General features: G+C 40.8%; 1 protein-coding gene across 3 annotated transcripts in view; it reads right to left on the reverse strand.

Moving 5' to 3' along the window:
* Positions 1-14,432: 14,432 nt before the first annotated feature.
* Positions 14,433-24,968, reverse strand: part of znf438 (zinc finger protein 438) — a 61,264-nt gene continuing 50,728 nt past the window's right edge. For all 3 annotated transcript variants that reach the window (XM_011488708.4, XM_011488709.4, XM_078938780.1), the window contains 2 exons: positions 17,897-19,652; positions 14,433-17,806 (listed from right to left, as the gene is read on the reverse strand). In XM_011488708.4, the coding sequence (XP_011487010.1) occupies positions 17,221-17,806; positions 17,897-19,629 (2,319 nt within the window). In that variant the 5' untranslated portion in view covers positions 19,630-19,652 and the 3' untranslated portion in view covers positions 14,433-17,220. The remainder of the gene's footprint in view (positions 17,807-17,896; positions 19,653-24,968) is intronic.

Below are 24,968 nucleotides of genomic sequence, written 5' to 3' on the forward strand. Positions count from 1 at the left end.
CCACCTTTATCCACCTTTGTCATGGTAGGGAGAACACGTCAATGTAAGAGTGGGGTCATCTAAGATAGCACAAGGGTTAAAACTACCTTGTAGTTTCCTTAACAAAATTCTCTTAAAAATAATGCCATAACACCACAACCATGAAATACAGCATCTCATTAAAATGCGGTTGGATGAATTTAGGCTCACTAAAACAATTTTTAAAGTGATACACATTGCTGCTCACTGTTTTCCACTGTATATGTCATAAACACTTATCAACCGACCTTCATACTCGACATCTCCTCATCCCTGCAGTTGCTAGCTTCCTCTGAGTCAAAGTAAACACGGCACATCTCCTTGCCAGTATCTGCCTTGTAGCATGCATGTAACACGTAAAAAGTGTTGTTTTTGGAATAAATAAATTATAAAGTTTTAATATGTTAACTGTACCGATAAGGATTGTGAAGCGCAGCACATCCGTCTTTTTTTAATTTAGTAATTTTAGTAAAAATGTTTTTAAATGTATTTCTTTTCTATGTTTAGATGTGATACGTATCCCATTGCAAAAAAAAACAATAAATAGTTTATTTGCATTCAAAGATTCAGGCTTTTGCAAAAAGTTTGCTCGCCCCTGCTCTAAAGTGACACTTATAAGTAACTTTAAAAGTCGAACTGAAACGCTGTGGCTCAGGTGAGGCACTGTCACACAAAAGCTCTTTCACAAATCTCCTCCCTTGTGCTGTGAATACTCACGAAAAGGCTCTTTTAATCTGAGAAACAATGCCATTCCAACTGCGCAGCACAGTCCAAGAACCTTAAGAAGAAGAACAATAGATGGCAGTGTTAGGCACCTCCGAACGTCTGAGCCTAAGCTGTACTGAACACACAATTCAGCAGCTGGAAGAAAGTCACAGTGGGCGGCTGGTTGAACATCAAAGCATACAGTCACAAAGATGCAGAGCAGAGGATCTATGCCTAAATGTCTGCTTTGTACAGGGAGAGAATTGTGACTTTAATCCATTTAGGTGCGTTCCTCCTCCAAAAAGGCTCCCTTGAATGTAAGATGAGTAATAAAGCAAAAGGAGCCACATCCGTGCTTTACCTTAATCCCACACACTCTCATTTTTTGTCACTAATCTGACAGATTTACACACTTTTATTACCTGAATGTGCCGCCTTCTACACATTTCACCTATGGGAGGCTGTTTTAAGTTGTAGAAGCGTTTCTTCATGGTTTCTGAGAATGCATTATCTCAGCTGAATAGATTCTGTGGAAATGTAAAAAAATAAAATAAAAGAGGAAACACAACCTCAGTGGAAAGCAAAGGCAGTTTAGGGTTTAGGTCACAGAAGTGCAGTCCTAAATAAAGTTTCCTGGATGGTTATTACTGCACCAGGAGTTGAAATGTAAGCCCCGTAATTACAGGATCCTTTCGAGGGGCTTAATGTTTTGAGTTCAGAAAAGATGACAGTAATAAGCTGTTTTTGCACCATTTTTTGCCGTTTCTGTCCTCAGGAGGACAACGAAAGTTTTCCTAGTGTGTGCACAACTTTTAGGATAAATATTGCCGTGTTCCCATCACACAGTGACTGTGCTGCAGATTGGTGTGTCAATCTGGGCTGTTGCTCCTGTTATTTATGAGATTTCGGCTGTGATGCGCTTACACCAACACACGGTTTCCACAGCGGGGAGGCTGCAGCTCCACACGGGAATGATCAATGACGAAGATGAGGTCCCGTTTGTGTCAGTGCTGCAGCTTGGCCTCTGTGGATCCAGACTCCTCACCCGTGTCTGTCGGGGTGAGAACTGACAGACTGTGATTCCTCCTGTCTGCTGCAGTTTTCATCCTGAGGATTGATGAGCTGATTTTAAGGGAATGGATCTGCTTCGCTCCTGTGGGTGTTTGACCTGCAGCTCCTTCCAGCGGGAACGATGAAGAAACTTTCCTTCATTGCTCCGGTTTCACCTCTCTATCTGCACTGCCTCTCATGCACGCAGAGGTGCTTTTCACATGCACCTCGAAAATACAACCTCCCCGCTTGTGTTGAGTAGGCGGAGGTGAGCTTTCGTGAGTCGGCTCTGAGAGAGGTTCTCGTTTTCTCTGGGGGATTCCCCCCTCTCATCTCGCTGCTGTAAACCTGCATCACTGTACGCTGATGGACGTCTCTGTTTGGCAGGTATTCGTGTATTTGGCGCCTACTGTTGCCCACAGCGATGAGTTTGTCAGGGCAGGATGCCTTCCAAGAGTGCAGGGGAACATTATATTTCACATTATCTCAGAACAATAGGTCATTTCCTGCTCGCTGCAGGCCAGAGAGGCTGATCACTAGCTGCCAAGCTCATGGAAAGGAGAGCAGTGTGAGAGGGGTTGGCCTCGAAAAGAGGGAAACGGTTTCAAAACTGATAAAATGTGAGGTGGGAGATTTGGGTTGTGGCTAAAGCCATATGCCTGTGTGGGCAAACAAAGTCCATTCAAAGTGCCTAAAAGTCCCACAGATTTAGGTTAGATATACTTAGAGCTTAGAAGATAAACTCTTTGGAGTCTTTGTAGTTCAGTGATTGACTTTGCAGATTGAAAATTCAAGCTAGTTCATACTTTTAAAGGCGACATCATGCAGTTACCTTTTGTCAGATTGTTTAAAAGTGTTTTTGGAAGTAAATGTCTTTCAGAAACGTAATACCAATTTTATTAAATAATATAATACTGTATTTTATTTATTTTAAGTGTTGCAATCGTAATATGCATGGTCAATATGCTATATAATAACACAGCTAACACGTAGCTGTCAGACTTAGCTTTACTAACATGGTTGGGAGTTAGCGTAGTAACAGTAGCTTTTGTTTTAACGGCATTAGTCTGTATTTTACATGTTGTAAACAAGGTTGGTAGTTACAGGTATTGTGAATAAGCTAATGCAGAGCCTCTGCCAACATGGCTAAAATGTACAAACAAGTTCTAAAGTTGCTGTGAACACAGGTTACGTTTTAGTGATTGTCGGAGCTATCTCTGACTGTTGTCTTTTGCCTAATGTGCCAGTTCAGTGCAGCTTATTAATGACATAAGTGCGCCCTGTAGTGCAGAAAATGTAGTATTTTTTTTCTAATCAATAAAAAGCAATGGTCAAACAGTTACATATGCAAAGCAGGCCACAGGAGAGTGGTATAGAATACTGGAGGGTTGACTGTGTCTGCCTTCACTTAGTAAAAGTCAGAAGCCTCTTTCCTGGGCAGTTTAAAAAAACAAATAACACCACAGCAGACTTAATAATATGCTTACAAAGTGTTTTTTTTAACTGTTGGAAACAATAGTAGTTTCTCCTTTTGAAAGGGCATTTGGATTTTTTTTGTTTTAAAGTAATTCAAATGTGATTGCTTGGTATTTTCACACCACTTCACGGAGGAAGTGTTACCTGGCCAGTATTCTGCTGAAAAAACAATAGAAATCATGTATTTATCGGGTTTAGCATAGTTTTGAAGCACTGCTCTTATTCCAACTTCTTATTAGTTTAACGTAAGTTTTTAATTATCAAAAATAGTCAACAGAAAAAAAACACGAAAACTTCAACAATTCAAATCCAGACTCAACGTTTGTGTCCAAATTCTTTTACTACTCACTACTTAGTGCACTATATGGCGCGTTTGCTATTTTGTAGTGCCCTTCGAATCTGACGTCTACAATTGAGCGCCCTAAAAAATTCCCAGAAGTCTGTGTGAAAAATCAGTGTGCATCAATGCTCACTAGATTGATCAATATAGACCACAATGCATTGTGTTTAGCCTATTTTTGTAAAAAAAAAAAAATCATCCATCAAACCATCCAAGTTAAATCAACAGAACACAATAATAAAAAGTCTTCATAAAAAGTTCATATTTTTTAAGCTTTATACTGCGAGATATTGATAATAATGTCATATTTGCCATTTGACAAAACAAAGACAATAGTGATCATTGTATCTAAATTGCTTTTAAAATCCAAGACATTTGATAGTCCCATACTATAAATTCTCTTTTTTTTTTCTTTTTTGTCATATTGGGACTAGGGAGGGAATTTGGACATAGCCAGACACTATTAATAGTAGCGTCAGTTTAGCTCAGGCGGTAGAGCAGATCGTCCAACAACCGAAAAGTTGGTGGATCGATCCCCGCCCTCCACAGCCAGCTGTTGCCCCCCAAGCGCGGTCAGTCTGCACCTCACCACTTCTCCAGGGGATGAGTCAAAATGCAGAGAAGAATTTCCCCATTGTGGGATTTAATAAAGTATCAATAATTATTATTGTAATCACACCTATTGCCTCTGGGGTGAATTAAATTAGTTTAGATAGAAATATACAGTAGGTGTTGATATTATTACGGTAGAGATAAATACATAGTTCTAAACAGAATATATTGTACTGATCTTCCCAAATAAAAGCCCCTGTATTTCTTTCATTGGCACTAATTCACTGTTAAACCCAATTTAATCACTGCCAGAGCAGCTAATTGAGTTGGTAAATTTCACAGATTTCAACACACTGTTATTACGTGAAAAACAAGCAGGAGGCCAGTTAGGGTCATGGGCTCACCCGCCCTCCCCTCCCCTCCCCTCCACCCTACCCAGATCCATCCAAGCATTTAGCACAGGCGCCAAATACTTCGCAACCTCTGGAAATACCTTCTCAGTGAGTGCTCTTTCTCCCCGCTCACCCCGTTCTTGGGGTTGCATAACCGCTCGCTCTTGTGTTGTATTATTGAAACGTTTGGCTCTGATTAGAGCAGCAGATGAAACGACTAAATGCTAATGTGTGATTTCCCAGAGGGCCGCCCGACTTCATGGGCTGCAGGTGTTTGCAGAGGAGGAGGGCTTTTAAAGCGCATCTATGCCAATTATGCCGTGCATTGTTTGTGTTTAATGTTACTCACCAGGGCAGGTAAACTCTTCAGGTTTTCTTAAGGACTTTTGTGGTGCTGGAGTTGGTACCGAAACCCCCTCCCATTCCTCATCCTCCACCCAATCTCTAAGGGGAGTGAGCTATTAAAATCAGTCAGGCATTAAATATGAGAAATGCAGGGAATACCGGAACGTCTCCTTGGCTCTGCTCTTGTGAATAACATGGTATTGATTATCTTGATGGACACAAACCCTCCCACATATCAGCCCTGGGTCACAGATCTGTTGTTTTCCTCTCAGTGTGATACCTGAGCATTTATTTCAACAGCGGAGCCGCCTGGCTCCGAGGTGATCCTGCTTCGCATCGATGTTGAAAGACGTTTTTACAGTTTTGGCCCTGAATGAACGCTGAAGGCTTCCAGCAGCACGATATCTTCGGAGCTAACTGCAGCCAGGGACTAAGAAGTTGATCAACTTCTTTTTACCGCCCTTGTCTTCACCCTTTTTAAGACAAACTGTTTTTTCAGTCAGGAAAGGCTGGCACCTCCGAGCTTCTCGGCTTCTCTTCTCCTTTCCATCATTTAATTCTTTCCAACAGGACATCGCCACAGATTTATCACCTTGCCCCGTTTTCCTCCTGAAAGCTTCAGAAAAGAAGGGAAATTATTCGTGGGTCTTGGCACAGGGAGGGAGGGGTAAAAAGGGTTATTGTGAAGAAAAAGAAGGGAAGGAAAGACGGTGAGTGAATGCCAGAGATGGGTCTAAAAAATGTGACTCACATAAACGAGGAGAAAAAGGGGGATGAGGATAATTGATCATGACGAGCTGAGTCGCATGGCCCCAAGGGGGAAACGGTGAGTGGATCCCAGTCGGAGTCACTGCTGGAGGAGGGGTGGGGGGCAGGATGGGGGATCATGTATCCTTTTATCATCTACCATATTTGTGCAAAATGCGCTGAATCAGAAATGATTTTGCCCGTAAAAATGTCATGAACGACACGTGAACAGGTTAATCAATCTGACAAATCAGTGATGGGAATGTCTCCGTCTGTCTCCTAATTGTGGGTGGGAGCGTAGAAATTGGAGGCTTGATGAGTCTCTGCTCTTGAATCACGATCTCTCCTTTTCTTTCATGCACAATTCTGCAGAGAAGAGCCCTCTTCCTCTTATTAGTCCACGCCCACAGCTCCTTGGAGCCAGACTAAATAAATTAATTACAGATTCAGATGCCTGCTTACTTGCTAACCTTGTTAGCTTTGCGTTTCTGCAAACAGAAACCTCCTTGTTTGTGAGAGTGTGTGCTTGCATGCACGGATGTTGACTCTGCGTGTGTTTACGTGTGTTTGTCCTCCAGGAGGCCTGATTCATTTAACCTTATGTGTAAGAATGCTCCGTAAATGTAGGTTACTGCTCAGGCAGACGCAACTCCCTAAAGGCAAAGAGCGGCTTTGGCATTAGCTTGTTTCTCCACGTTCCCCACAGCTGGGAGGACTGTGGAAAGATGCTTTCTGTCTCGTTTGAATTCTGTCTGACAACCACACACAGCAGAACGAAAACAGCAGTCATCATGACACTGAAACTCAACCTTTTAAATTTAGTCAATTTGTTCATCAACTTTGGAGAAACTGAGCCTCGCTGAGCATCCACGGCCTATGTTAGAGGAGAACAGGAACAGATGGCGGGGGATCCCTTGGGCGAACGGCGCCCAACCTCTATAACATTGGGTGTTCTTGACCATCTGGACCTAAAAGCAACGAGCCGAATCCTCGATGAAGCGTCATGGCGGTTTTACCATCAGAGCTCCACGTGAGAAGGTGTTGCATATTTAGGGGTGACGAAAGACATGCAGGATGAAAGAGGGAAACAGCAACACCATGTCAACCTTCTCCATCCCTTTAAGTCTCTGAGGTCTTTCTAAGAAGAGTGCGATGTTGGGGGGGGGGGGGGGGGGGGTGTCAAACTTTCCGTAAATTGAAGCACATGCAGCTGAAATTGGTCAGTAAAACTCTCACCTCTGGCAGAAACAACGACTCTCCTACAAATTAAAAGCAGCTTTTTGTCTTGGCTCCGTTGTGGTAAAAAGGTTTTGGATCCAGATTCTCCTGGAGTCCACATAAAAAAGTATATTTAATATTTGATGTAGTTTTTGACATATAAGAATTGAAAAAGATCTTTAAGTCCCACTCTAACTATATTTTTAACTATTGTAAAAATCTTCCCAGTGATTTTTTAATTATGACTATGCACTTTTTAGACAAAACAAAAAAACTGTCCTCTTTTTAGGAGTAACCTGCTGATATCCCATCACGGCTTTGTTTACACTCTCTCCTGCTACTATACAGCCCCTCAAAATCCCAGGCTAACATTAGGTGCAACAAAAATGGCGAGCAATATTGGAGCTATCCAATCGTACAGTTCTGATCCAGATTGCAGCTCAGACAGGGAAAACAAAGACATACATGGATCCATTTGTCTGCAAGTGGATGCATCAGAATGGAGCGGAGCAGGGAGACTTTGCCCTCCCCATTTCAGTTGCTGCGTCACAACTGAGAACTTTTTCAAACAGCAGGTTTTCATCTGCTCCTGATTCATCATGATTTGCATAAAGAAATACTCAGAAATGCAATTTTAATCCTAAATATTTTTTAGAGGCCACCGTCATGACAAAAATGCCACAAGAACATATTAAAAACACCATTTACATTGTCTTGAACATCATTTGGTAGTGGTCTAAACAGGTGTGTCATCCAAAAAGAATTTTGCTCAAACTAAGCCCCCATTTTAATTCTTAGTTTTAACCTGAAGGTGCAACCACAACCTGCACTTCCTGAAATAACCACTAGAGGCTGGCAGTAAAAGGCAGTTGTATTTTTAAAAAAAAGGCAGATTTCCCACAAAAATCGGATGTTTTCACAACCTGTTGTCAGAAAGTTTATATTTATAGCTTTGTTCATGACAAATATAAATTAGTGGTTTTAAATTTTATTAGAACTTAGATTTGTGCTTATTTAGAGCCATGCTGCTTGAGTGGCAGTTTTGTGGGCTCAATAAAACTTTACTTTACTTTACTATGTCCAACCCAATCACCCATATGAGACACACTGCTGGGCATGGCAGTCTGAACAGGCCTGATCGATTTTAGGCTTTATTTTAGCCATTATGGAAAAGATTACTCCTCCAGTCCACATATGTCTATGTTCCAACAGGGATCAAGCCCATTTCTCTCATGTTTTCACCCATTATTTGGAAAGGCCAAGACTTTACAGTTCACAGCAACCCTTGACCTAAAGGACCTGATCAGTCACGTGTCTACAAGGTTTTTATTTTAAAAGTCTTTGGCTCAGGCTGATTGCGAAAGTGCTGTGAAACCATAAGAGGCTGAGAGCAAACCAATGCCTACAAACCTCAATGACCCAAATTGAACGTTTTTAGCTACAGTGCCTCACATGAGCCGACAGAAAGATGTTAGAGCAAACAAATAAAGCTCTTTATGCCTAAGCTGTTTTTTTTTATATTAGTCAGGTCTTTATCTCACTCTGTAAAACCTGGATTCCATTTAGCCCAGAGTCCAGAGCGTTACAGGCACGTACCTGCACCTGCTTATCCTCCAGAGGTGTCTTCTTCCCTGCTCCATTTAGAGCCGCAGCCCAACTCAGATCGATGCCTCTCTCCAGCCGCTCGCCATCAATTATTCACCTGATCGGCACTGCTGCTCATTAGATGACTAATCTGGGAGGGTGAGGAGAGATGGTACACTTTGAAACCTGAGACCGAGAGGCAGCAGGGAAGGGAAAGGGGGAATCGCATCTCCAGATCGAGGGAGAACAGGAGATGCAGGGAGCGCTGGTAGACATGGTAAATCTGACGACCAGGAGTTTCTAAATCCTGGATGCCACCATAGAAATAATGTTGATGAATGTATCTGACTAACACAGAGTCCATGCACAAACGGACGTCACGGATGTTAGTGCATTAGGAAAAGTGAGAAACCAGGACATTAGCCAAAAGCCGGCTGCACTCAGGTTACTCCTCAGCTCGGGAGCAACTGTGGTAAGGGGGGCTCACATCATTGCCATCCAGTAAATCATTTTTCATGCCCCCTGTTTCTGCACATGGAGGTCAAACGATAAGGAAGCAGGTAAAGTGTCACTGCATAAATCCTGTTTGTTTCATGAACATCAGCTGAGTTTCAGTGGGTGTAGCTAAAATAAAAGCGGAAAAGAAAGAAAGAGAACAACCCCCAGTTCTTTTACCACTGATCTTCTGCAAAAGAGGTGCCGTGAGGTGGTGGTGGGGAAGTAGCTTTGATCTCCCCTGTCCCCCCTGAGAGCCACAGTGAGGTGGGAGTGCACTGTGAAGGCGGTGGTACACATTAGCTCTGATTAAAAGGAAATATGCATCACCGTGCAGCTCTTTCCTTTTTATCTGTGCCTGCCACAAGGTGCGATGGCGACAAAGATTGGGGCCTGAAACGTACTGATGTCGCAACGCTGCGGAAGCCACCTGAAAGTGAGCAAGTCTCATTTGAGGCCTGAACTTGTAAAGTAGGTTGAGGAAGAAAAGGTTGTGGTGAAGACCGAATCTAGGATGCATGTTGTGTGTGCTAGGACAAGGTTGTTTACTTGAACGGCAACAGAAATCGCACCAAAGGAGCCTTTTGACCCTCATTGCAGGGTCATGTTCCTCCAGATCAATTAGAGCCAAAGACGAGCGTTCAACACCGGCGTGGCAGTCTTGCATCGCTGCACGACAGCACGGACTCCAAAGGTGTATAACACTCATGTCTGTCCTGTGTAAATTTGTCTAAACGCTCCTGACAGACCAGATGGAGAGGCAGATGTTGATGGAGATGTGAACTAATGTGATCTTCATTCATTAATAATGAGGCCATCTGAAGACACAGTTATTGTTTTGGTGCTCCTCTCAGAGCACAACAGCCTCACCTCCCTCTGAACCCCACCCGCCTTCTACACCTATCTGCTGTCGAGAGCTTTTTCCAGATTGTTTGGAACCAGTTTTCTCAAATGAAAATAAAATACAAATAAAACAATACTTGTATCTTTCTATGAGCTTAGATTAACCATTTGACCAATCAGGTTTTTCACTGGAAAAATTCCAAATGAGGTTCAAAAAATTGGTGATTTTAACATGTTCTTGTAGCATTTTTCTGATGATGGAAGACATATTTTTACAGAAAATTAGGCTTAAAACTGTATTTCTGAATATTTCTTAGTTCAAATAATTGTGAATCAGGAGATGAGAAAAAAATCCAGTTGGAAAAACCTTGTAGATGTGATGTAGGACCTACAACCGCAGGCCACTTGTAGAAGGTTAGATCCATGTACATCTTTGTTTTCCTCGTCTGAGCTGGACTCTGGCTTCTTCTGGATAGCTCCAATACTGCTGCAATTTTTGTTGCACTGCCAATGTTAGGTTTGGTTGTGATGGCCTGTAGAGTAGCAAGAGGGAGTATTGACAAAGGGATGATGGGAAATGGGGCAGGTCACTTGGGGCCAGTTCTGCCCCAAAACTCCTATCGCTCTGCAGAAACTATGTCCTTATGGAAAACAACACGTGTTTTTAAATTTTGACCAAAAAAATTGTATAATTAGGATTAATTGTTCCACTGGAAACAATTTTACAATAGAACAAAAGATGATCAAAGTGGGACTTTAAGCAAAAGTGCATAACAGAAGTCAACTCAAAGGACCTACAGTATATCATGCAACTTTTTGAGCTTTCAAGTGTATTATAATCTTCATTCCTCACAAGCAACAACCCCAAATGGGTATTTTGATTCATTCACACATTTCTGAGAATTCCTTTAAAAAAGCTGTGCTCTGTGCCCCTCCAAATCCATGAAAATGAGTGGGTTCTCACATCATCATGTAGATAAGTGAAAGGGGAGTCTGTGCTGCCAGCCCCGCCCCCAGGCTAACACACACACTCACTTTCTGTACGGTGATCGGCAAAAACCCTTTCATTTTCTATGCACATTTTCTATGCCCATCCATCTTTGCAAAAGTTTGGATGTTGCTTGTTTTTGTGGCCGAAATGCAGACACTCTGCCGAGGTCGACTCTAGGTTGATGTCATGAAAGGGGCGGCACTCACAAGGAGTAAAAGGGCGGAGCCTCAGAGATTGAGTCATTTTGCTTCCAGTTAGGAAAATTAGCTGCAAAAATAACACAAATTTAATTTTAAAAAATAAAAAATTAATACATTATCATATATATGGATATAGTTTATTCCAAACGGCTTAAAAAAAGGCATGATATAGGCCAGAAATCATTTTCAATGAGGGCCACATCAGCATAGTAGCTGTCCTCAAAGGGCTAGATATAACTTAGACATGTAACTAAATGTGATCAAAAATAAATGTAACTACTCCTTCATGTTAAATAACTCATTTATTTAATTATTATAACTTTTTAAAGTGACAATTACAGTTGCATAGAAAACATATGTTTGCTTTTTACTTTAGCATAAATCCTTTTAAATTTCGTCCGCTTATTATAAAACCCACATAACTCTATTAATAAAGGATCAAACTGTCCAAGTGAATAAAGAAAAATAACATAAAACGGAGCTGGAAAGAACATGTACATGTTACATGTGTAACATTTAACCAAAAAAAAGGCTGCACACAGCCTTGGATCCAACTGATGGTTTGATGACAACAATTTGTCTGCATACACACATGCGACCTGCAAACATCAACTAAAAAATATATATATTTTAAGAAATTAAAAACTTTTATGCTCTCGCGGGCCATATATGACATGGTGGGCCACATTTGGCCCCCGGCCTCGAGTTTGACACATGTGATACAGGCCCTTTAACCAAAACTCAACATAAAATCCCTTGTGTTCCGTTGCTTATTTTTGTTCCATTTTAAGGTTGTTTAAGCAGGACTTCTTAAAGTTCTAAAACTGACGTTGCTATGCATTTTCTGACCACTAGCAGCTACGGGCGAACGTGAATGACTGGCGACTATCGATGATGTCATCGAGTGAGCGTGACGATCGAATTAGATGACAGTATTTTTAGATAACTCTCCGTTTGGAGGGCTAAATGTAGGGGTAGGGAGAAGCCATAGGGGTAGGGGAAGAATTCGGATTCAGCCAAAAGTTTTAACAAAGCCAGTTTTTTGTTTTGTTTACATGGTGGTAGCATCCGACACAAATAGACAATAGACAACCAGACTAAATGCAAACAAAAAAAAACATTTATGCATAAAATCTTGTAACAAAGACAATCCTTTTTACAAACAAGCATTTTGTCAGTTTGTCTATTTTTTAATGGTATGTTAAAACAAATTAATATAGAACTTAAAGAAAACTTACACGATTTTGCACAAGAACCCAATGGCTTTTAAAAGAACTTCAAAAAGCTTTGTTTCCAACTGAGTCTTAGCCTGAAAAACAGTTAAATACACTTAAGTCTACAAAATCCCTTTGATGGTTAATGCATGAATTGTATTGTAAAGTAGAGTTTTAGTTGTCTTAAGATAAACAAGTATAGCTTCTATACATTTTTAGTCTTGTCATGGGTGCATTTAGAAAAGCTTGCAGAAATGAAAGGAGCAAAATCAGCTTTTTGTTGTCATTAAGTCTTGCCAAGATTTGTTAAGATGCTGTCTCTTTACTGATTCTTTGGGGAGACCATGGCACAGAGGTATAGTGGTCAACCCTTAATTGAAAGATTGCAGGTTCGCTTCCTGCCTTGCTCGGCCATGTGCTGAAATGCCCTTGGGCAAGACAAAGAACCCCCTATTGCTCCAGGTGGTCATAGATTGATGCCTGTGTTTGGCAGTGAAGCTGCCATCAGTGTGTGCATGGGACTGTAAAATGTTTCAGGAAGGAACGCCATACAAGTATGTGCCATTTAGAATATTTAGTGAAAGGAAATGTTTGTTTGCCTCAGTTTTTCCAGAAAAATTATAATTCCTGATAGATTTAAGATTTACTGATTAGATACCTCGTAGCTTTCACAGGTGAAAGCTAAAAGAGATTTTTGTCAATTTCTTCATCCAAACTTATTTGACTGATGTGTCAAATGTCAAGTTGTTTCTTTGAGTCCTCTTTGTCATAAAGTCATGCTTTTAATTTACTTAATTCTAGATAACATCTCTAAATTTAGTGCCAGATTTCTTTAAGATGTTTTCCTGCTACGCCTAGATCTGTGTGACTATGTGGATAGCATTGGGAAAACTTTTCTAACAGATGAGGTCTTAAAAAGTCAGACTAAGTGCCTCATCTCTCCATGTTTTTTAATTAAAAAAAAGGTCTTGGATGCATACCAATTCTGACAGTTAATCAGCTGATCGACTAAAGAAGAGTCTAAATTTATGTGAAACCTCTCGAAAATACGCCGAATGCAGGGCTTGGAATGTCACAACGCTAAAGCAGACAGATGGAGAGTCAGTTTGAGGGGAGGAGCTCCGAGGTGAGGCATATGCACGCTCCTGAAAGCCCTTCGGCTAACCCACTTTGCTTGACCCATCTTGTAGCCCGCTGAACACATAAACACATGAGCTTCTAAACGTTCAAATGTTAACTGATGCTGCATCTATTCTAGCTTTTTCGCTCAATTGGTGTAGCACTAGAAGGGGAATGAGTAACTAACTGTTCATAGTGCAGCCAAGATCCATCCATTAAAAATATAAGTGTGCCACTTTAAGACTGTGTTACCTGGATCAGCTCATCATGTTTGGTCTAAAGACAGAAGATTGGTCCAAATGGATGGAAGAGAGAAATCTTGTTAGGTCGATTTTAAAATCAGTGAACGTTTACCATGGATGAGTCAGATGTTTCATTGTCAAGCTACAAGGGTTTAAAACCGACCTGTTTGTTACACCACTGAACCGAATCGTGTGGAAAGTTTATCATACTACTTTACGTTTAAAGCTGCAAATGCATATTTCGCTACATTTAAGAATTAGGTATTGCTTTATTACCTTACGCCAGGGTTAGTATGAGCCAACAGAAAGGTTTTTCTTTATTTTGCCTATTGGCAAAAACAATACCAAACGGAAAATATTCTGATATTTTGAATATATTGAACCAAAGCAAAATATGGACCCAAAAGCATTAGAGCCAAAAGCTGGTAGATGCTTGGTTAATAAAACAAACACACACACAAACACTGCTGCACCATAAACACTGGTTTGTTTAATGTGCTTATAGACTGTGATGATATCCACATATTTTTTTATTTTTTATTTCACCGATTGCTAAACTAAATTTCTTTTTTTTAGTTAAACCCATCAATTATATCACATAAATTGCAAAGACTGTGGGTGTCATGGTAGGTATGGACAGTTGACTGGAAGATTTGCTGTTGCCCATAATTCCAAAGACATTTGTGCATATTCTTTTAAACATATGAAAAGTACAGGACCACGTATCTTGGTGTCAAAGTTGGGCCATTTTCCATTGGAGTACATGAGGACTAGTGGTTTCTCAGTAAAATGCACCTAGTTTCACTTGTTTTTGTTTACAAAGAGCTTCAATCCTACAGATAAAGGGTCACTGCTACATGGCTGTTAAAAGGTGATAAATCAACGCAGAAGGACAGAAATGTTGTCTTTGTTTTCAACAAAGCAAAACTTTATTCTCACATCAGGTTCTTCAGATACACAAACAGTCACAATCACAAACACTTTCAGTCATTGATTTTTTTTTTTTTCCCCAAGGACACAACCAACACATGAAGTGAGTCAAACACATTGTGTCACTTCCCAACTTGTGCAGACAGTTATGCAGGTTTCCATGTAGCTGAGGAAAAAAGGAGACTGACCTGGATTCTGTCACTTCCTGCTTTGTGTCAGAGCTTGAGAGTGCAGGACAACACGGACCAGCATGCAGTGCAGCTCAGCGGGTTGACCTCCATTCACACTCCTATCTTTAGTGTCAGACATATAAGGACAGCTCTAGATGGCTTCTGAATCAATATTATATGCATCTCACTGCAATCCACTGGGACTGAAAAAAGCAGCAGAAGTGACTATGTAAATATATATATATATTTATTTTTCTTTTAAATTCTCAATATATCTCTATAGTCTATCTATATAATGAGTCTATATGGCATATATATATATACTTTAAAAAGCTGTTTTTTAAACATTCAGGTACATTCACTTGACCCTGTGAATTATTTTTTTCTTCATAAAAAAAGATCAACATAGACAACAAACGGAGCTACATGTATTAATGCCCCCCCTCCTCCAAACCAAAAAAGAAGGAAACATAAAGGTCTCAGTGCTGGCCCGGACAGGACCCTTCACAAGCATATAGACCAAAAGACCTCTGTATAAACCTACAGTATAAAATAGCATATTTATCTGGACTTGACAACAGTTTATATGTACTCAGTCTGGGTGCACGAAACTCCACAAGTGCATACATGAGCTGGCAACGACAGGTCAGCAGGTAATCCATAGTTACTAAATCATAAACAGTACTTACTTATACAATCACCAGATAGATAGACCCTTGGCATGTCACTAAACACACACGTAGGCGTTAAATCAAGAACTCAGCTGACGAAAATCCATAGCGATGATGCGCCACATCAAAGATGGGTTTTTTCCTCCTCTTCTGTTCTATTAGAAAGGCCACAAAGTGTCCTTTAGGTGCTGGTTTGGTGGTAATAACTTTAGTAAGATGGTGAGCTGCCAATACAAATTCCAAGATCTTTCAATACTTGAGACTAAAACTTTGCACGGATATGGACCTTTACCATCTTTAATAATTTAAGGCTAAGGGAGGATTTTTCTGTTTTTGTTTTTTTACTATTGCAATGCTGTGTTAGTTTCTGTAAGTGCTATCCAGCCATGCAAACTTTGTGCAGAATTTCATAATAAGGTCTTAAAGACTAAAATATGAACTCCTCAGAAATCAAAGGAGTTCTGGTACCCAGTCCTGACCTCATCTGAGTCTAAAACTGGCACCAAGTGAGCTAAAAAAGAAAAGAAAAAAAAAAAGATAATAATAATAATGCACCCCTGAATTCAGACAGGTGCACATGGTGCAGCCCAACTCTAGTAAACTATGGAAATACTAAAACATTTAGTAATCTTATGTGGATTTAGGTGGTAGAAGCTGCGTGCGTCAAAAAAGGAAAGAGTGAAATGAAAGAGTTAAAGTGAAAATTTCTGGATGACTCAAAGAGTGACAAGCCTCTAGAACAGTTTTACTCCTTGATGGATTACATATTTAAACGGGTAAAAAAAAGCAACAACTTTGCAATCAGTTTTCCAACAGGATAATAAATAAAAGTCTCTAAATCCTAAAGCAGAACAGTGCAATCATAACAGTAGGGAAATGGTACTCATGGTAGTCTTTTTGTTTCCTCTTATAGCAGGTTTATCTAAAAAAAAAAACCTGCGCTCTTTTTCATTTATATGTTTGTTTGTTTTATTTAAACTCAAGCCTGTTTTACCCTGATGCGTCTGTGGTGCGTCTCCATCGCGTTAACACAAAAGAAAAGAACGTTCATTAATAACGTTTACATCGCCTCCGCCATGTCTGTGCCTGATGTCCGTCTGACGTCTCGATTTTACAGCAAAAGGTCAGAGAAACAGGAAACAGGTTTGTGTTTCAAAAAAAGAAAAATATAGCATATTAAATTTTTATCTAAAGTGGCATGGCCACGTGATAAACACACATAACAAGCTCTGTGGGTAACATCCGTTGTCTATTTTGCCACAAACGACCAAAGTGTTATTTTGGAAGTTTAAAAACAACATAATTTATCACACAAAACATAAACTATGTCATAAATGATTTTTGTCTTTGTAATTTGACAAAGTTTTGGATGTTGATGACGTAGTGATGGCTGAACAAATTACACAACAGAGACGAGTAAACTGACGGACGGTCGTAAGATGGACTCCTCACGCAATGCAATGGAGACGCACCGCAGATGCTCCAGGGGAAATCCGGCATAACTCCTGATTCTAGGTAAATACAACCTTAGATGATGACATTTGATAGACAAAAACAAAACAAAAAATAGAGGGGACAGCCTGCTAGGACTCAAAGTTTTCTATGTAGCATGATGATCCTCAACTGCTCATGCAAGTTATTATTTCCTAATTGATATTTCCAGCTTTTTGCTAAGCAAAATAACTCAGTGTAGAAGGTTCTAAGGAGCTGGAGTTATAGTAACCTAATAGTAATACCATAACTAGTTGTAATGCCTCATGTTGTGACTCATAAAACCTAAAGGTTAGATAGAGTCTGCTTTCCTTTCACATACCCCATGGTGTGTAAAGATAAAACTTTATTTAAAAAGTGTTAATGCAACTTCTGAACCCTGTGCTGATGATTTTGAGTGTTTTTGAGAAGGAGCTACTTTAAATATCTAATCTGGGCTTGGATCAGGAGTGTCCAGACCGCCGTCTGCCTCCCACTCTTCCTGCCCGGGGTAGGAGCTCAGAGCATCCCACAACAGGCTGGGGTGTTCACAGTGGTGGTGACTCCTCCAGTGCTCCATAACCGTCTCTTTAGTGTCCAACACTTTGCTGCAGAGCACACAGTTAAAATTGGCACCTGCTGCTAGTACGCTAAAGCTCCCAGTGGTATCTGGTAAGGATGATGATCCACCGCCCTGCCCCGGCTTACCGCAATGCTGGGACATAATATGCTTCTTGAGCTTGAAGAGGGAGAAGAATTCTTCATCACAGCTGCCACACTTGACTAGGTTGCGCTTCTCATTTAGCTGTCGCCAGTAATGGGCAGCGTGCTTCACCAGCTCGTTCTCAGCGTCTCGATTGCCCAACGTTTGGCCATCGTGAGGTGGGATTGGAATGTCTTCTTCATGGACGTACAGCAAATGCATCTTCATGTCAGCAAAGGTGGGAGTGACAACCTGACAGCGGCCACATTTGATTTGTAGCTCCACGGGATCCTCAGGATCTTGCTCATCCGATGGTTCTAGTGAGGTGGCTCTGTTAAGAAATACGTAGGCAATCCGTCATGTATGCATAAACCCTACTGAAAGGGTAGAGGTCACAGTAAAGTAGCTAAAACGGGCTCACCTGTTTGAATCCTCGTGTTGGCAGACTGATGGCTCCACTGTCAGCACCACTTTATGAACCTCTCTCAGATGACGAAAGTACACTCCGACATATCCAAAAGCCTTCTGGCAGAACTCGCAGCACAGCGAACGGCGTGGTCTCACCTCGGTGTGGTGAAGCTTCATGTGAGTGCTCAGACTTCCTCGGTGTGCGTATGCTTTGCGGCACAAAGGGCAAATGTAGGGCCGATTGTTGGTGTGCGTGTTCATGTGGCTTTGGAGGTGGTGCTTGAACTGGAAACAGCGGCTGCAGATGGAGCAGCGGTAGAGTGGACGGCTTCCAAAGAACATTCTGGGTTGGGAGCCTCCTCTGAGGTGGACACTTACTGGTGCTGGCTGTGGGAGACAGTCAAGGACTTTGGTTGTCGTAGCGATCTGGGGACCGAATAGGAGTTCTTGTTCTTTGCTATTGGGAGTAATGGCAGGTAAGCTAACAAGCTGCGGAACGGTTTCCATCACCAACACAGGCTTCGGTCGAATGCTGCGATATTTCTTTGAAATGTCAAACTCCTTCTGTTTGGAACTTGGAATAATAGCTGGCACTTTCTCTGGAACCCTTCTTCGGAAGAAGGACAAAGACCTCTTCTTTCGAGCCTCAAAGGCCAAGATGTCTTCCACGGTCTTCCTCTTTCTTCCCCTTTTTTTGCCAGGTGGTTTCTGCAGTGTAACAGACATGGGTGTTTCCTTAATGTGGGGCACAGTTTGGCAGGTACCAAACTGAACACAGTTTGGTACCTGGTTCTTGCTCGTGGCTTCAGCCGACTTAAATTTCTTGGATGGAGTTTCTAAGGGGCTCTGTAGTCCTGACTGTATAGACAAACTCTTCCTTTCTGGGGATAAGCTATTGGACTTGGTCGCTGGGATGAGGGTACTCTTCATTTTAGAGTAGGGGAGAATAGGCAGCTTACCCTTCGGTGGAGATGGAATAATCTGAACTGCTTTACTAAAGATGGCCGGTGACAGGACAGCAATGCCGCTCTGAGCCTGAGCGGCAGTAATTTTCGACTGGCACAGCCGCACAGTACTTTTATTTTCCTCAGAGGGTTTGGCTGTGGTGCTAGTGGCAGCAGCAGGAGGAGGAAACTCAACCTTTTGAATGAGACCCGCAGACCGTTCTGAGCTGTCGGACGTCTGCTCCAGCTGAGAACCTTGATAGAGGACAGCGTTTTCTGGTAGTAGAGCGCTGACTGAGATGTCTGAGGAGGCTGGGTCTATGAGAATAACCTGCTCTGAAGGCTCTTCTTTTGGTGTAAAGGTTTCACTTGCATGCTTAGCCTCTTGTATCTTCTTCTTGAAACCACTCACCACTGTCTGAGTCAACACAGAAGCATTGGAGGCCACTTTTAAGTTGGAAGCCAATGTTGGGGATTTGACCTTATCACAAGTCCCCTTGTTCCTCATTGACTGGTATCGGGGAATAGGTAACTTGAGGTTCTTCTGACTTGACTGGGTTTGTTGCTGTGGCGTCTGAGAGGATACAGCAGGGGGGAGTGCCACCAAAGAGAATGTACCCTCTTGACCTGCTATTTGCATGAGAGCATAGTTTTGTGCGGGTACAAGGATGGACTTGGGGCTTGAAGCAGTGGTAGCCTCAGGAAAGACAGATGGGGGTTGGCAGGACAGGGCTGCAGGGGATGGGGAGGGCACCACAGCTGGGGCCTTGGGGGCAATGCTCCGAAACTGAAGGCTCTTCATCTGATGGTCTCTTTTGGTACCAACTGCAACCAAAGAAAACAAGCATTAAGTTAGCTGTTATGCATCAAATTTAAATGTCAGCCATAGGTAAGACCATAGCAAAAAATAGTAAGGACTAGCTGAGGTGGCTTCAGAGATTTAAGGTCTTGATTGAATAAATTTGACCTCAATGTACACTGTCTCCATTTTTTTATGGTTTCATCACTTTGCAAGCTGAGCAGGGGCAGAGATAAACACGCTCTGACAAAAACTACATGCATTCGCACAAGTGTGACAAGCTGTCCTATTATCCATGCATCTTTGGTCACACACAGAGCCATGTCTCTCCCCCAGGCTAAGGACAGACTGCCACCTTTGATATGCACCCAGCATGCAGCCATGGTACACGCTGAGGATCTTAAAGGGGCTCCTCGTGCCCCCTCCACCCCCATTTCCTGGAACAGTCAGTTGGTGGAGCGTGAAAGTTGCCCGACGGCGGCAACTTTACCAGTTGAAGAGGGCCTCTGTCTCTTCTCCCCTTCCACTGACCAGCTCTAAAAATGTGTCCAAGGGCAAAGAGGATGCCCCTTGAAAAAAATTATACCTTGCTCACTAATAACATTTCATGCTTTGCCGGTAGGGATGAAGCTTTTCTATACAGAATTTCACCTTTTCAAGCTGTGATGATACGAATTACTGCTGAAATCTAGGAAGGGACTATAACCTCAAAGGGAGCTTTTAAACAAGCCTTTATGATCTCAATCTACAATAGTGTTTCCTTCCATCAATCAAAAGGTACGGTTATACAAACAGAGGAAAAACTGCCTTCGTTTATATCAATACTGCATCTTTATATCAAAAGGAGGGAGAGATTACAGTGGAAAGCTTCAAAGGGCCTAATTGTAAGCAGACCCTCAGGTTCCAATTCCACATGATGACCTGACTCTCAATAGCAGCATTTGATCCAGCCAAAGTTCAAACTCCAACACCGATTGGCACAGGGCGCAATCTGGAGGTGTTACAAAAGGAAAATGTCCAACGCAGTCATTTCCACGTGAAAAAAAATAAAATGAAAATAAGATGTTTAATTCCATTCTAAAGCATGAACCTCCACACATTCCAGTAAAGAAGAAAAGAAAAAGTGCTCAGGCATATTGTTTAACAGCTGGAAGTATTTCTGTGCAGAGATTATTTATACAGTGCCCCCACTGCATTATGACTCCATAAAGCTAAAGATTTTCCTCCTCTGTGTGGATAGCTGATTCCACCTCGACTGTGACTTTGGCTGAACATACAACGGAATAATAAAAACATCATAATGTGTGTTCCTGCTGGCAATTTAAGAAAGAGGTGAAAGTTTATAGATAAAGGCAACGGCTTTTAACTGATGCTGGAATGGTTAGGCATTTAGAGCTAAATTAACAGTAGACGTTTGTTGTGTCAAAATATAAAAAGTCAAGGAGAGTCAGATTTTAAGGTTGAAAGCTTTCAAATGTAAAAGAAATCTTTAAATTATCCATCACTAAAACCAAAACATTATTAACAGGAATACTTTAAAATGTCTAAATATGCGGAAAGAAGCATAATTAATACAAAAGTGGCAAAGGTCAATGCACCATGTTCACCAACATAATGGGCAGAATAAAGTCACAGATGTTATATCTCCAAATGTCTGTTAATAAAAAGGTGGACAAATGTTTTACATTTAATTCCTTCAGTAACATTTTATTTCTTTTTTACATCAACATAGTTTCTGTAAAGAACAGGACATTCCTCAACTATGAAAGAAGTGTGTCCTTCCTTTTAAAAAAAAAAAAAAAAAAAAAGAGAAAGTAAACCAGAAATCATCCCAGATGAAGTCATTTTCATTTCTAGAAAATGTACGTGGGAATAGTTCCTTTTTTTGCCATATTGCCCAGCCCAAAGATAAGGATGATGTCAGAAATGAGGTGACTAATTGATAAAGGTATGCTTGTAACAAAGTGCTGTTGTTAGGCTGGACGGGTTTTCACATTCCTGCTGGAAGGCGTTACAACCCCGTTTTATTCCAGTGTAAGCTTGCACCGATAGCCTGAGGCCCTGGAGCCATCACTTTAAAAACACTTGTACTTTCTGAGTTGTATCACAGCAGAACTCAGATCCAAGAGACAAGTGAAGGAGACACAGCCTCAGGCCACATGTAGCTCTCTTCCTTCCTGCACGGATCGACAGCACAACCTTACTGCTGTAATCCTTGCAGTATTAATATTTGAAACCAGCACTCTGCCCGTTATTTCCCCTCTGTGTGTATACTCTTAGTGTGGTGTGTGTGTGCATCTATTAACCTAATGAGCTGCTTTAGCAGCTTTAACAACTACATGGACATGGGGGGGGGGGGGGGGGGGACATGAAAAAGATCTTTCTTTTTTAGGTACTGATGTAACTCTCGCTGTCTACTTGCCCTGTCATCATTATGTCTCCTCAGGAGGATCTTCAAGGAAAGAAAAGAGAAAGCAAGTCACTCTAAGCGCGTCCTCCTGCTGATAATGATCTACAAGCAGTCAACCTTTTTTTTTGGCTAAATAAGCTTTCATTGTAGCCCCATCAGCTCAGCAACAAGTTGTAACTTAAAAATTTGTTTTGAACGCAGCAACTTAATAGAGGTTTCAAATTTCTAAATATAATTCGACTTAAAAGGCCGGCAGACATTTATGTTCCAACAAAAGTGTACTACTCGATTTATTATCAATTATATTGTTGGAAAAGCATCATCAATTATTCATCCCAAAGTTGCAAATGTGAAGGCCAAAAGTTGTCTCTCAACTCAAAAGAATTAGCCAACGTAGACATTAAAAACGTGCACAAACGAGGATCCCAGATCCTCTTTCTGCTGGTTGATTTGAAACGCCAACCTCTCCAATCTCCCAGAGGTCAAAGGTCAGAGCTGGGGTGAAGCGAAAACCTGGGTTCTGGACAAAATATCTTAGACAGGCGGAGAAAAAATGAAGGTGTTTGAATGTAGGGGAGGGGGAATTCACAAGCCAGATTATCAGGTGAAGTCTGTGAGGTGAGAGGTGAGGATCTGCTGTTTATAGTATGAACAGGTCAGGGTTGAACAGGAGGGCAGAGTGGGAGCAGGCCTGGCTTTCACCTGGAATGGACTGGAATTTGGTCAACATACATAAACAACAATCAAATAAATATCAGCGTTCACTCTCCAGTCTGGGCGTGGGTCACATGAAGAGTTAGTTTTGCCAAAACGAATGAGCTGATCGGCCAAAACAGACACATGGTCGCTGGCCAGGACTGCAGTTTATTAGGGCTGAAAGTGTTGCTCTGTAAAATGTCAAAACATGGAGAAGACTGTGTTCAAGTCGCATCCCTAAAGCTTTCTCTGATTCCACTTCCTTTCAGCCTCATCTGCAGTGAACAATCATCTGAGAATACTTTACCTGTTCTCCTTCAAATGTTAGCAATTCCAGCTGGAGAGTCTGATTACTGTTCACTTTTTGGCATTTGATTTGATTTTGTTTTCCCTCAAAGTCAGATGTTTAACACTGCAGAATCCCTTTTTTTCTGACTAAACGCAGCAGTATGCTGAAACACTTGTGAAATCAAGCACAATCTATTTTAGCCTCTGATCATTTAAAGTCACTTAAACACACAGACAATATATCATTTCAAGGCCAATTTAGGTTTGCTTTGTAATGTTCATTTTGGTATACAATGTAAAAAAAAGTATTTAGTAGAACAAGTAAAAAAATATAGATTACAATATCTTTTTGCTTTTTTATTAGTGAAAAAATTTACCAGTGGAGCTAGTAAAATTTGTCTTATTCAATTTTCTCATAATTAGTATATTTTTGAAGTCAGCCATAACTCATATTTAGGGATATTTAATGTTGTTAGTAAGGACATGTATACACTTTTCCCCCAAATATATCCTATTTTAAGTGTTGCAACCATCAAACTATCTGTGTTCCTAGACCAAAATCCCATTACAGACTGGATTTACACATTTTAAGATAAATTTGTTCCTCAGAATATGTTTACTTTTAAACTTCTCTCTCCTGCTTTTATCCAATGTATCTGTATTGAGTTATATGTCAAATAAAACTTTCCTGTTTTCCAAAATCTAAATCTGTTTCTTGAAAATCTTTATATAGAAAACCTCTGCTTGAAAAAACAAATACAAGTTAAAAAAACATGTTTAATTTGAGATTTATTTGTTTTATATATATTATAAAATGGGATGCTTTCAAGATCAAAGGACTCAACAAGAAATTCCATATTAGATTTATTTTCTTAAAAGAAGTAATTACATCTTCCTGAAAAGTTACCAGGAAGTTGGTCATACATGAGAAGAGTTGTGGTCTTTTATGTGAAATTTTCACAGATGTATCACGATTGAACCACGTTAAAACCACGAAAGAAGTACAAATAAACCACACAAAGAAAACGTAAATCAACATGGAACATGAACCGTACGTGGTTATTGTGCTGTTTAGATGCAATTCATTAAGGATTTGTGCATCAATTCTATAATTTTATTACGATACATGCGCCGTATACGCAATATGAAAGTTATTCATTGGTAGTACATGAATTAAAAGTCTGTTAGACATACGTGGCCTTACGTGGAATGGTCATGGAAAGCCACAAATTTACACATGCATCTAGTAATTGCGTATAAATTACGTTAAATACGCAAAACTGTTTCATTCTCAACAGACCACAAATTGTGGACAGCAAAAAACTGAACTCCCGTAAAGAACCATTGGTTAAAACCCTCGGAAGAAACACAAGAAACACTTGTGAATTGCATATATCACAAAAGATATGGACATTTCATAGGAGGACGTAGTGATGTGTTTAAACTAGATACACAACACTTGGTGACACTTTTTTTAAGTGTATAGAACATTTGACCTGAATCAACATTTTTTTACATGACTAAAACTTGACTAAAATAGAACATTATTTCTCTGGCATCTCAACTAAGGAGCAGTGATGAAAACTTCAAAACAGACATGAAATTCATCAAGACTTCTCATAGGAAAAATGGGTTAAAGGGCTGAATGTGGCCCTGTGGGCATCTAGAGATGGTCTCACCCCAGAAAAGTCCAGTACACTTAGCTCGATTGGGTGAAAAACGTCCAAAGATTTCTTACCTCAATTTGTTCAGTTAGGTTAGGTTTGTTCTCACACAAGAGAGTCTTTAAAACAATCTAAATGCCTTTCAGACATCATGCATTGGTGGTGAGACTATTGTCTGAAACACTCTGACAAAGAAAATGTCAAATAAAAACTTGAACTTGTACAGAGCTGCTTTTATTTACCAAGTAAAATGCCTTGTGCTTACGTTGCTTGCTTATTTAGGT

Source organism: Oryzias latipes, chromosome 20 (assembly GCF_053564925.1).
Source record: "Oryzias latipes strain Hd-rR chromosome 20, Olatipes_Hd-rR_3.1".
Lineage (NCBI taxonomy): Eukaryota > Metazoa > Chordata > Actinopteri > Beloniformes > Adrianichthyidae > Oryzias > Oryzias latipes.